Source organism: Homalodisca vitripennis, chromosome 7 (genome assembly GCF_021130785.1).
Source record: "Homalodisca vitripennis isolate AUS2020 chromosome 7, UT_GWSS_2.1, whole genome shotgun sequence".
Classification (NCBI taxonomy): Eukaryota; Metazoa; Arthropoda; class Insecta; order Hemiptera; family Cicadellidae; genus Homalodisca; species Homalodisca vitripennis.
This window is the reverse complement of record NC_060213.1, coordinates 13,142,932-13,157,326: the sequence shown is the minus strand read 5'-3', so window position 1 is coordinate 13,157,326 and position 14,395 is coordinate 13,142,932. Positions and strand designations below refer to the sequence as shown.

At 34.8% G+C, this 14,395-nt stretch overlaps 1 protein-coding gene across 1 annotated transcript in view; it reads left to right on the top strand.

The window, feature by feature from the left end:
• The first annotated feature begins 8,017 nt into the window (after positions 1-8,017).
• Positions 8,018-14,395, top strand: part of LOC124366620 (metabotropic glutamate receptor 4-like) — a 51,832-nt gene continuing 45,454 nt past the window's right edge. The window contains exons 1-2 of the mRNA XM_046823215.1: positions 8,018-8,116; positions 11,593-11,737. Coding sequence (XP_046679171.1) covers positions 8,018-8,116; positions 11,593-11,737 — 244 coding nt within the window. The remainder of the gene's footprint in view (positions 8,117-11,592; positions 11,738-14,395) is intronic.

Sequence of the window (14,395 nt, the reverse complement as noted above, 5' to 3'; positions counted from 1 at the left end):
ATCTGTCTGTAGCATTACATCTCCGCACCGCCCGCATCAGTCCCGCCACCTCCTGGTCAGATCCGTATATTATAGCTCCTGTGGAAATGAATATATAGTCAGTGTACATTTCACCTCACTTCGCTGTTACACCAGACTCCGTGCAGATCAGCCGTCACTACCGATCCAAGAGAAGCTTTCTGTCGTATTACACTTTTTAACTGCCCTGTCACCTTTAGGTTTGATCTGAATATGTATTCTGCTATTTTTGCATATATAGGGTGAGTCTAAAAGGACTTTAAAACTTTTAAATTAAATAGATATTTATTGAATTTACTTACAGACTTGATATATGTGTCATTTTGTAGCAAATTACTTCAAGTTTTACCCCCGTAGTGCTATAGTACCAAGTTCCGCCACTGCGAGCGCCAGCTTCGTCTGTATAAAATGGCTACTTTCACTGGTGCGGAGCGTGCTCGCTGTGTGTTATTGTTTCATAAAACAAACTCTGCTACAAGTGTTCAGCATAGATTTCGCACATAATACTGAAGAGACCGTCCAAGCAGGCCTTCTATTTACAGTTGGCACAATAATTTTGTCAAGACAGGTTGTTGTGTTCGTCAATAGGAATCGCCCACATGTTAGTGATGCTACTGTGGAACAGCCCGTAGTCCTAAAAAATCAACGCGGCGTACAGCTGTAGAGACTGGAATTCCACAAAAGACAGTTTGGCGAGTGCTACGGAGACGTTTGCACTTAACCCTGCGCTACTCGCGTGATGTTTTGTTACGCCAATACTCGCCAAATTCAATAAAAATATATACATTAGTTTTAAAATTGCTTATTTACATAAGTTTCGAATTGGCAGTTGCCTCTAAACTTGAACAATTGTTCGTCAACAGTGCAATACTCACTGGGTGTGAAGAACATCCTAAATTTCTGCACAATCAGCTCAAAAAACGATCTAATAGGTGCTAGATTATCTAGAAATTTTCTTTGTGGACGATCTCGAATATCATCGAATCGCATACACCTCATTAGAAAATGAAAACGATTTCAACTCATTGTCAAATAACACGATTCTGCGCCACTTCCACGATTATTGTCCCAAATATGCTTTGTGTGTTTCCTTCAACTGCCCAAACAACCAGAGAGAAGTAGAATTCCTTTAAAAGCACGAATTTCAGTGTTATATATTGGTCTTGCATCTCTTTCACGCTCAAATTGGTCTTTTATACCTAATATGTAAATGTTAGTTCCATTTACTATCATTTCTATAAACATCATCATCAAAATATAAATTAAACAATCGATCTCAGTTTTAGTGTTCCGAGCCTCACCTCTAGGCCCAGGCAATCGCAACACAATGTTTGATGCCCTTGTACGAATGTTAGATGGATCAAGAGGACACTTATCACTCCACTTCATCACTCTCTTCTGTTTGTCCTTTGAATAAAAAACACATTACCTAAAGGAGGATTATCTTCGTCATCACACTCACTCATGTCCTGTGGACTAGAAGGGGAAGTAGGCGCCATTTCTGCATCTTCTTCATCGGGTAAATGGATTTCTTCTTCCAAATGATCTACTTCTCCATCATCACTGTCCACGGCAACGCAATCCTCCTCATCAGAACTTAATGGACTGTCAAACTCATCAAGAATATCTCGTTTGGTCAATCTGGCACGCTTCGGATTACTCATGACACAAACAATCGCGCGGGCTACAGTTGTAGCCCAGATCACTTTGAAGTAAAACCACACGGACACCTTTACTCCATGCAGTGCAAGAGCACACTGACTGGACTGAGCAGCTATTGGTTTAGAAGGTACCGAGGCTCCGACCCTCCTAGGAACACATCACTCCTAGTACTAGGTGAACAAATTACACTGGGCTACACATGTAGCCCGCGCGAGCACCGCAGGGTTAAAACCATACTGACTTACGATGGTGCAACATATCACTTATTTAGATAAAGCTGATCATGGAGGATTCTGTGCTGTCATGTTGGATCGAATTGGGAAGATGAGACATTCCTGAACTCAATAATCTTCAGTGATGAGAGTACCTTTCATATCAGTGGTAAAAGTGAATGTGTCCACCCATAACTGCAGAATCTGGGGGAACGAAAACCCAAGAGAATCCCTTGAACGAGTTCGGGGACAGTCCAGAAGTGAATGTGTTTTGTGCGATGAATAAATTTAAAGTGTACGGGCCATTTTTCTTCATGGAGACAACTGTCACTAGTATCATTTACCTTGATATGTTGCAGAATTTTTTGATTCATCAAATTGATGAATATGGACAACAGGATGCTCCTTTCTACTACCAGCAAGACGGAGCACCACCTCACTACCTAAAAGATGTTAGGGATTTCATAAACGGTCGTTTTCCAGGTGGCTGCATTGGGCGTTCAGGACCAATTGCATGGCCATCTTGTTCTCCCGATTTGACTCCTATGGATTTTTTTCTATGGGGTTTTATTAAAGATAAAGTGTATGTTCCACCTCTACCAACCAGTTTTGCAGATCTAAGAAGAAGAATCACAGCTGCGGTTGCTAAAGTTTCGCCAGATTTGCTAGAACGGGTGTGGCGAGAAATTGATTACCGGTGGAATGTTTGCCGTATCACTAATGGAAGTCACATCGAACCGAAATAAGAATGTGACAATAAACTAGAAGTAATTTGCTACAAAATGACATATATATATATATATATATATATATATATCAAGTCTGTAAGTAAAGTAAATAAATATGTATATAATGTCAAAGTTGTGAAGTCCTTTTAGACTCACCCTGTATATTTATCGCTTATCAGAAAATATTAATTAATAATTATCATTATATAGCAAATAGTTTGACTGTCATAAAACTAAGTCATTTATACTTCTAACCGCATGCTATTTTTCGTGTAAGTAGCTGATGTATTTAAAACTGATGTATTCATTTATTTATTAACATTGGATAACTTAAGATTATTGTTGTAAATCTAATTTTTACACGTTCGTAACACATTCAATTGAAAAATAATCTGCAAAATTAAAATTTTCCAGTAAAGTTTCTAACGTAATTCCTGCGGTCATTTAGTTCACATGAGAAATATTGTTTTATCAATTTAAGTGTTGGCTATCTTTTTAAGATCTTTCACCATTGAAACGAACAGAAAACTAATTACAATAACATGTTTATGTATGTTACAATATATGTATATTATTAGTTAACAAACAACTTCCTTTTGATAGTAAAATGATATTTTTTAGTAATCAGTTATAAAGGTCCCTTGTTGAGGGAGGTGTAGCACTCTTCATGTTATGACTTAACCTTACACTTCAAAAAGGTTTAACACTCAATGTTTTACATTATTAATATATTAAAGTAAATTTTACACTTATTAACATTTTATAGAACGGTTCCAATCAAAACCACATTTTAATTTCAACTCTATAACTGTAAATTATCGTTAAAATTGATTATAAACAACAATAAAACTACTGAACCAAGTAATAAATAAATGCATTCATACTTTGAATTACATTTGTGTTCTAGGTCAAGTTACGATTTTCGCAAAACTTAAAATAGTATTTTCAATAAATGCTTCATACTCATCTATATTACTACAATACCTATAAAATAAAGGTGTAGAAAAAGTTAAGGGGGCCATTTACCCAAAACCAAAAGTTTTTTTTTAATTATAATTTTTTTTAATTTGACTATTTTATTATAACCTGGTTAGTTTTGTAAAAAACATTTCAATGAAAAAACTTTCTTTCCCCCCCACCCATTGCCTTAGGGGGGGGAGAGCAGTTTTTTTTTTGTTTTCACGGGAAACACTCTAGTTTTATTAGTATTATAGATAATTAAGTATTTCTTTTTTTAATTGTAGGGTAAGCAAATACCTACACACTGTAGCATGGGTTTTAATAAATTCAGTTATTTATTACCATAAAAAATTTTTTTTCCTCAAAAAGTCAGGTTTAAAAAAAAAATGTTCAAAAAGATTTTTTTTGTGGGGTTATTTTGTAGTATTTTTGTAATTTCCATGCTACAGTGTGTAGATAAAGTATCTAGGAGAGTACATAAAAAATTTCAAGTTGATATATTAACAAATAAAAAAGTTAGAGTGTTTCCTGCGACGCAAAACACAGAAATTTAAAACTTTCGGAAAAGTCCAAAAAACAAAAGCTTGACACAATTCTTACATTTTATTTAGTTTAAACACTTACTTATAAGGATATAAGTTCCTAGAAGTTCCCTGCTCCATAAGTAGGCCCTTCTTTCTTCTTCTTCTTGTCTTCTAGTCTCTGCTTCTTCAGCTTCAAATTCCTTCGATATCTCTTGTAATGCAGATTGTTCTTGCGCACAGTGCTAGTAACTCTCTTTTTGTCTCTGATATTTATTATTCTACCACTGAACCTTCCAGGAGAGACTCCAGCAGCACTCATGCTCAATGAAAATACAGAGTTTCCAAAATTAAACTGTGAAACAGCCTCAGCTACTGCGCCCTCAAGAGTCTTTTTCGAAACGTTTCTTGTTTTAAGACACTTTTTCCATATGGTACCATGCAAACTCTCATTTGCATTTTGGGTCCTTCCTTTTACACATCTTTCCAACAAATCCTTTGCCACTAACCTTTGGTAAACAGGAAAGATGTGTCTGAGAACCTGTGGCGTGATGGCAGTACCCAAGTTGTCCTTATGCGGACCAGGTGTAAACGTTTGTAGCTTGCGCCCTTTTGTAAAAACACCAGCTCTTTTCTCCATCAGGACATTTTGAGTGGCGAGGCGCTTCATCTGTGGATGTACAATGATGTAAAGTGGCAAGTATGTCACTTTTCATTTTAGAAATGTCATCTTTATTCCTAAGGATGCTATTCTTGTAATATTTTGTCAGTTTTATAATTGTTGTTTCCTTGAGCATTCCGTAGCCTTTGCCACCAAGGGTTATACCTTTAGCACGACATGTCTTAATAATATTGCGAAGCCCAGTCCCAAGGCGTTTGGCAACGTGGTTAACACATTCTTCTTTTGTTAGGACTAACTCATTTCCATAAATATGAAGGCTCTGGAGGTGACCAAATACAGAAGAATCACCGTCCGACAAAATAGTGACATAACGAAAGTTATAGGTCAAAGATCTCTGCCAAAGGATTTCCGCAGCTTTTGTTTCCATTGCTGGGGATGACCCATCATAGTTTTTGTAGCACAAGTCTTTATGTCCACTAAACCAAATATTATATTCTGGAGAATCTTCACCTAACTCTGTCTTAGTAATTTCACACACTTGACAATACTTTGACAGTACGCAATAGTCTACGACTAGGCCAGTTTGTAGCTCTATCCACACATCCAATGCCATAATTGGATGTATGGCCTCTCTTGTGCCACGATCCATCGTAGCTTACACCGAGATCAATGACAGAATCGTCAGTTACAGTACAATCCATTTCTTTGTATACTTCACGCACTCTTTTTCGAGCCATTTCAAGATTACTTTGACTGACATCAATGGCAGTATTTGCTACAACTGAAGCATGCTTGTGAAATGTTTTGCTACTCAAAATAGGCATGTTCATAATCATACAAAACTGTTCTACAGCAGCATAACCTTTTCCTAATGCTGTAAAACTTTTCACAACTCTACGGTTTACATCAAAGTTGTTAGATTCATCAATTGTATCAGAAGTAAAAGAAGAAGCTTTTAATTCTTCGCAAGTACTACATGAAATCGTAAGTTTTATTGCAAACCCACGTTGGTCTGATGTCTTCAAAACTAAATTTTGTTGAAAGCATAGAGGGCAAGCTAGGCTAGTAACAAGAGGCTTCAAACACCTAATGTCAACCACTGCGTACTCCGGTGTGTTATGCGTACTGCCGTGAAGGCTTGTGTTATCCTCGCAGCTAACTTCCGAGTTACGCCTAGTAAAAGCTGTGTTTATATCATTTACTCTAATAGTAGGTAGGCCTAATGATTTTGTAGACCTAATTAAATCACTCTTATTCTCAGATGTTTTAGAAGTACTGGGAACAGGGTTAGAATCATCACAGGATGTGGTAGGCCTATAAGTTTTTTCCACTTGCCCCCCATCTTTTACTGGCTGCTAAAGCAGCTTTTAGTTTTTTGTTACTCTTAGTTCTAGCACTTTTCTGAATAGTAGAATGTTTTATCGGTGCCATTTTCACTAACAATACAAAAATTCATAAGCTCACCACCAAAATTCTTCAAAACAAATCTGTCTACCTTCAAAACAAATCAAAGAAGACAGCACCGTCCTTCAAACACTTCCACTAACATATAAAAACTAATATCAATTCACTATTTATAGTTTGTGCTTTTCTACTGAAAATAAAAGCAAACTTCAAAAAATTAACACACTGTGTTTACTGACCACAACAAAACAAGGCTAGAGAAGTAAACAAAACACAAACAGCTGGCTTTCTGCTTGCCAGTACAAAAAATCAGATTGTTTCTGGCTGGTATTGCCAACCTAACAAATCAAAAAACTCTGAGAAAACAACCACTGTTATATTGTATAATTATATAATAATTATATAATAATTGTATAATAATAATAATTTTGTTGGATAGTTGTATTTGGGTGTAGCATAATGAAGGTTTCTGCATGCAGGCGAAAAAATGGGAGTCAGGCAGTGGTATGCATGTACAAAACCACACAAAAAACCATGATTTAGTCAATAAAAAACTTATTTAAATGTCAAAACATGTCTTCCAGAATGTTTAAGAAATAAAAAACAGAAAAAAAAATTTGAAAAAAAAAATCATTTTTATGGGTAAATGGCCCCCTTAACAAATATATATTTTCCTCCCCATGTTAGCCTACACTCAGTGACCTCAGAAAATGATTGTAGGAATAGTACAGTTTGTCACCTCACGAATGCCGTAGTTTGTTCAGTGAATCCATCCATCTCATCAAGTCTTAATATATATACATGTGTGTGTGTGTGTGTGTGTGTGTGTGTGTGTGTGTGTGTGTTAGCCTACACTCAGTGACCCCAGTAAATGATTGTAGGAATAGTACAGTTTGTCACCTCACGAATGCCGTAGTTTGTTCAGTGAATCCATCCATCTCATCAAGTATTAATATATTCAGAGCGTGTTCGCGGTACGCTCCAACTGGCTTTGGCTCAGATTTATAATCTTGTTGTTAAATATTTAATTTTTATTCTTTTTTTACTAGATTTAAATTAGTTTTTATAAAAACCCATTCAAGATTGGCACTAAAGGCATTTCCGTCTACGACGCGAAAGTTCTCAAGAGGAAACAACAAAGCAGTAGTTGCATTGATTACAGTTACAGTATTTATTATTGACTAAAAAACGTATTTCTCAAAAAAAAAGCAAATAGGTTTGTTCATACAAACTATTTATTTAAAGTATTCTAAATAATGTTCTTGTATATTCATATATTGATTATAACCGCTTATAAAAAATTTTTGGATATAAAATTCTATTCTTTCGTACGAAACGCTGGTTGGTTACTAAAATCCTATTCTATATTACTTATTATAATATAAAAGGAATTAAAATTAAAAATCCATCCAGTATATGTCAGAGTTAAACATAATAATGAAAATATATTTGCTGATCCATTGGGTAGTGCTGAAAAATATCTTGTTGATCTGTATTGTTATGTATTAATCACTTTGATTTATTGCCACTACTATGAGAAACAATAGATATTTGTGTAAAACACTTAAAAATAGTCTAAAAATCAAAACTGTTCCTGAACATTAAGTAAACTCAGAAAAGTATGCCCAGCCGATTTTTTTGTAAAACAGTTTTTAGTTTTTTACAACCAATGTTTATTCAACGACATATTTTGTCTCTGGTTCATTGGTAGAAACATCATTTGTGTCAAGAATTGTAACGTTATTGTCTGTGCATGATCCTTCACTCTCATCGGGGCATGTCACAGAACGAATAGCTGCGTGAAGTGAAAAAGCTATTAATGATATCTGACAACTAAATATTACCTTTGGAGACGGAGGTCCTTGTGTTTGAGTATCATACTAAGTTAGCATGGTATGTGCATCACATAATCAACTACTTATTGAAGTCATCCATTGCGACACATTCATAGACAACAGCCTGATCAACGTGTTCTATGAGGAGACAAAAGTCCTTGTTTACACACAATCATAAACAATAATCTCTCCGAGACACTCTCAAATCCGTATTACTGCTTAAATAGTCTTCGTATCTGAAGAACATCATCAAGAAATGTAACTGATGTATTTGTCTGGATCCAACAGACTATAACTGCTCTATTTTCCCAGTCTAGCCTTCATACAGTATTTCAGGTACCACGTAATTACTTTAACTTTGAGTGGTATTCCCCTGCTACAGTTTTTAATTCTAATTACAGGTTTTTCTCGCCTGAAGAAGGGGTAGTGTTCACTTCTTGTAACATAGGGTTATAGTTTTGTAGGGCATTCTCGTATAGCGATGGTTAATATTAAAACAAAAATGAAAAGACATATTTTTATAAAAATAATATTATTTTTTAATACATTATTGCCATAGAACACTAAAAGAATTTGTTGTAAAAGTTCCAGTATCACACACGAAGTTTTACATCAAAATGTGCCAAAAAAACGTGCTTCTATGAACATAAAATCTTAACATGTTTTCTGTTTTTTTTTCTCACCCGCGAATGGTAAATAATCATAAAAGTTGTAGCTGAGAGAGATTTGGCGTATTACAAAGTTCACACTGGTAACGACGTACTGTAAGTGGTCAGTAGGGTAGCGGTAGAGATTATCTCCATACGTAATCTCCTGTCGTGCGTGCACTGTAGTCCCATATAAAATAGCATATCTGAGTTTAATCTAGTTCATTACTCATAGCATGAATAAAATTATAAAGAAAATTACATAAACATATAATGTTTTATTTGTTAAATGTTAAATAATACTTTTGACATTTATGGTTTTTAATCCACTCCACAGCTTTTATATTAAATCCTCATTTCTTATCTAGCTGTAATAGCTACTCATATAAATAGTGTATATAGTGTAGGAATACTTTTTATTTTTATCATTTAACGCAGAATATTCAGATTCAGTATAGTTTTAAACGAACTCAATTCAGAAGAAAAATTTGAAAAAAATCATAAAGTTGCATTCTATACCGACAATGTAACTCATTGAGCCGAATATTTTATCATTCCCTTTATACGTCTCATGAAACTTTAAGAATAGATATTAACCGTTGAAAACTACTAAGAAATTCGATGTGTTGATTTTTTAAAACACGAGTTTTTACGTTGTTTGTGACCTTAGTGCTTTGTGCGTGAGCTACATACAGGGAATGATCTAAAAATGTACGAATATATGTTTTGTGAGTTCTGCATCAAGTAATAACTTTAAAATATTTCACATATTAATGTAAAGCCTCTTGATGTGCCATGAGTACCACTTTGGTACTCACATATTTTTTATTTAAAATTTGTAAAATTGATTAATGAAATTATTATGTGTTTATACAAATATACAAAAATATTTAAAAAATTTAACAATAAAAAATTTCGGCCCCAGTGGTCAGATACCTTAAATCAGTATGGCAGTCAACCTGTTAACTTTAAAATCGGTCGAATTTGAAATTACTTTTACGAAGTTTAATGATTGTGCGTTTGTGTTGGTACTTTTAAATGCATAGATGTATGTTAGGACGTAACTGTTCGATGAGAATTTCAATTTTAAAAAGCTCACGTTGCGTAATGCTATGATTTTCAAAATTCAATACAGCATTTTACTTATTATTAACTAGCAGCTATCCGAGGCTTCACAAAAATGGCGTTGATTTTCTCACTGAAATCAGTAATTTATTATATATATATGAATTTAGCCCTAATGTCATCCAATGAGCAGTATACCAAATCAGGGAATCCATTTTTCAGTATCCTCAGTTTGGAGATTCACAAGTTAAATAGATTCTGGAATTGTTTAGTTAATGTTTAAGTTCGGTACAATATATACATTTAAGCGTTAAAAAGCCTAATTCAATCTAGTTCACAATATTCTCTTTAAATGAACCTTCTGTGTCAGATATTTCCAGTGCCATAGTTGACTTTCTATTGTGTCACGATCAGAAAATAAAACGATCAGAAGTCAGTATACTTACAAAAAAAATACTTCAATAACATGTTTAATTTCGTCTCTTATAATTCGCTTTCTGTATAAGATAGTACTAATACTAAAAGATTTTATTTTTCTATTTTGCCCCGATGAGCAAAACTATAAAACCTTTGACTAAGAAGTTATGGCAGTTAAATAGTCAGCACCGGGGCCATTTAAACTCACTTCTGGCAAATGTGTAGGAGGAGCTGTAGTGTATGTTGCTCTGTTTTTTGGTAAAAAAAAGACTAACTTAGATCAAAAAAGCGTCTGTTTTCAGAACTTGTGTTCTAACTACGGCCCTAACATATATCAAGTGCTATGGTTAGACTTTGTCTTTTTAGTCCCAATGAAGATAATATATCATACTACTAAACGGTACTTGAGGCCAAGAATTCAGTTCCGGCCGTTTGAGTTCACTTACGGTTCTAATTATTATTTATTAATTGTTCTAGAGTTGAGTCTGCGTGCTACCCTGATCAAGGGAATATATACATTCGTACGTTGCTTTTTCAATACCTACTTGGGTCTAGTAGCATCTACTACCAGTTGTTTCAATCTAATTCCTGTTAAACGTATTTCAAGTGACTTTGAGTTTGCCTTTTTGTGTTGTTGAAGAAAACAAAAACATACTTACGTACGACTAAATTGTTTCTGTCGTAACAAAGTAACAGTTCCTACCGTTACAAATTCACTCCTGATCTAATTTATTTATGGTTCTAAAGATGAGGTAATGCTGTTGGTTTACGTGGGTTTTGGAATCAAACTTAGATTATCAAGCTTCCATTTCTAGTCTAAAATATTTACAGAGCTATAATTTACTTTAATTGTTTACTCCAATCAAGAACATATTTGCATATGTAAGCTTAAAAAGACTAATTATGTCGTAGATTGTCTAATTCCATCACTTGTGTACGCTTCCTGTATCAGTGGAAGAGTTTTCCTTTAAAGTTCCATACAAAAATATTAAGTGATCTAACCAAATTCGGGTACCTTACGTCCAATAACTCAGAGCCATTAAGTTTACCCAACACAGTCAAATGGTTTGTGGGGGGGGGGGGGGGTGGGGGGGGGGGGGGGTGGGGGGGGGGGGGGGTGGGGGGGGGGGGGGGTGGGGGGGGGGGGGGGTGGGGGGGGGGGGGGGTGACTTAGTCCCCTTTGTAGACCACTTACCAAAACGCTGAAGCAAGTAAAAATGTACAAAAATTAAACATCAAGTCGTCGTACCTAAAATAAAATATAAAAAAACATACTTATACGAATGTTTTTTATTTGTTGTATAAATATCGACTGCCATAGTTTAAACAATAACCAAAATCAGTTTAACAACCTAAAGAAGACTTACATAAAACAACGATTTTAAATCATATGTTATGTTGGGTGTTATTTTTGTAAACAGACCATACTTTAGGTACGTTTTCACGCAAATGTAAGTACACTCTGATAATTTAGCCTATACCAAATGAAACTGTTTTAAAGGCGTTCGAGGAGCTTGAGGTTCTCCTCGCCAAGTACGACATCTGCATAGCCATCAAGGAGAAGCTGGTCAAGGACTCTGGGGTGGCGGAGGACACGGCGTACGACTATATCGTGCAGAAGCTGCTCACCAAACCACGTGCACGAGGTAACCTTAAACATAATTGCTATAAAAATGATAGCAAATTGAACATACAAAACAACTATTTCTTAACATAATAAATTTGCTTAGTTTAATGATGATTTTTAAATTTTTAATTATCTATAACGTATAAATACAAACAATACATACCTTTATGGGGTACTATCTCTTTCCTTTACATATGAAATATTGCATTGAACAAGCTTTTACTCTGTCACCTTCACCCCTCTGTGGTCTTTGATAAATGATGGATCAATAACACCGGTCTTCTTGACATCAGCCGACCTGTCCACAATAACGTGGTCTAACAACGTGGCTGAGGACGCTTGTAACTCCGGTTGGTTGATTTATAATTTGTTTTGAATTACTTTCCCTCGAGTCAGTCTAAATACTTAGTCTCGTTGCTTGATTTTTAAAAGCATATCTGTATTATTATCTCCTAATTATGCACAAGTTAAAGAGGAAAGAGCGAAGAAGAGTGCTCAAACTAGGGGGCCTTTAAAGTGCACAGATTTCAAGCCTCTTTCCCTTTAAATGCACGACAACACAAAGAAAAACAACACTAGCGGTGATCTTCAGAAGTGACCACTGTTCATAAGTAAGATCCTCCTTGATATACAAGGTTACACACCACCTGACTTATTGTCAGATTCGGCCTTCATATCGACTCGATCCCTCCTCAAGATATTGTAACCTGGTAGAATATAGGTAGAATATAGTTGTCAGCATGAAGCCATGTTTCACCAGCAGCAAGAGCATCAAAATCAAAGTCACGCCCTTGTGAGCTTATTTGATCAAACCTATCAACTAGCCGACCATACTTTTGAATGTTTTGTATGAAAGAAAGGTTAATAAATAAATAAAAGAGATTTTATACCTAGTTACAAAGTACAAAGTACCTAGTTACCTAAATACAATAAAAAATCAATAATGTGTTACTATCAATTTGTTTATAATAAAGAGTTTTGTTTGATTGTAAGAGAATTCTCTTTGACTCTGAGCAGATCTTTCACAGATTTTAAAACTATTTTTTATAAAAATTTTATGAAGGAAAGCTTTGGCCAATTGAGCTAGAACCACTATACATGTAATTAGAATATATAGATGAAATTTACTTCTATCGACATACAGCAAATATAAGTATAATATTTTTATTATTTGTGTGTTAATTAAATTTAAAATTACTATCACATTTTTTTTTAAATAAATATTTTTTTATTTTAAAAAAATAAAAATCTTGTTTGTTTGCCATCGTCAAACCGAGTACAATAAATGGTTTGCTGTGTTAAACAAGCTGGTAGTATTAAAATACATTAAATTTGGCATTATAATTATATATATTGCCTTGACATTGTAATATCAACTATGGCTGAAGGCATATAATCTGCAGTGTAGCCAAGTTCTCTATATAACTAAAATTAAAATGTGCAGAAGAAGATGTTGCTAAAATAAATAAAACTAAATATATTTCTTTTCCTGCTAAACGTTCGTATATTACATGTCAGCTACGAAAATGATAATTGATTCCCAGTTTATCAGGTATAGAAAAAATTGCACGCAACTGGTTAAACATGATATACCTTTCATAGAAGGTATACCTTTCAAGAACTTAAAAGTGAGATAGTTATTCTAGACTTACGTCTTAAAAGTTATTTTATGGAAAGTTTGTAAAAAGAATACTACACGCCTGAGAATAAAAACGCCGGATCCAAGATTCAGTGCAGCCATGTAACAAACAATATTACAAATTAACATTCTTAGTTCCTCCTGTAATACACGAGTACTACACGGCTGAGAATAAAAACGCCAGATCCAAGATTCAGTGCCACCATGTAACAAACAGTGTTACAAATTAATATTCTTAGTTCCTCCTGTAATACACGAGTACTACACGGCTGAGAATAAAAACGCCGGATCCAAGATTCAGTGCCGCCATGTAACAAACAGTATTACAAATTAACATTCTTAGTTCCTCCTGTAATACACGAGTACTACACGGCTGAGAATAAAAACGCCGGATCCAAGATTCAGTGCCACCATGTAACAAACAGTGTTACAAATTAACATTCTTAGTTCGTCTTGTAATACACGAGTACTACACGGCTGAGAATAAAAACGCCGGATCCAAGATTCAGTGCCGCCATGTAACAAACAGTATTACAAATTAACATTCTTAGTTCTTCCTGTAATACACGAGTACTACACGGCTAAGAATAAAAACGCCAGATACAAGATTCAGTGCCGCCATGTAACACACAATATTACACATTAGCATTCCTTATTCATCTCGAAATACACGAGTACAACACAACTAAGAATAAAAATTCGGAATTCAGTATTCAATGCCGCTATGTAGTAAACAATATTACAAATTAACATTCTTAGTTCCTCCTGTAATTCACGAGTACTACACGGCTGAGAATAAAAACGCCGGATACAAGATTCAGTACCGCCATGTAACAAACAGTATTACAAATAATTATTCTTAGTTCCTCCTGTAATACACGAGTACTACACGGCTGAGAATAAAAATGCCGGATCCAAGATTCCGTACCGCCATGTAACAAATAGTATTACAAATTAACATTCTTAGTGCCTCCTGTAATACACGAGTACTACACGGCTGAGAATAAAAACGCCAGATACAAGATTCAGTGCCGCGAT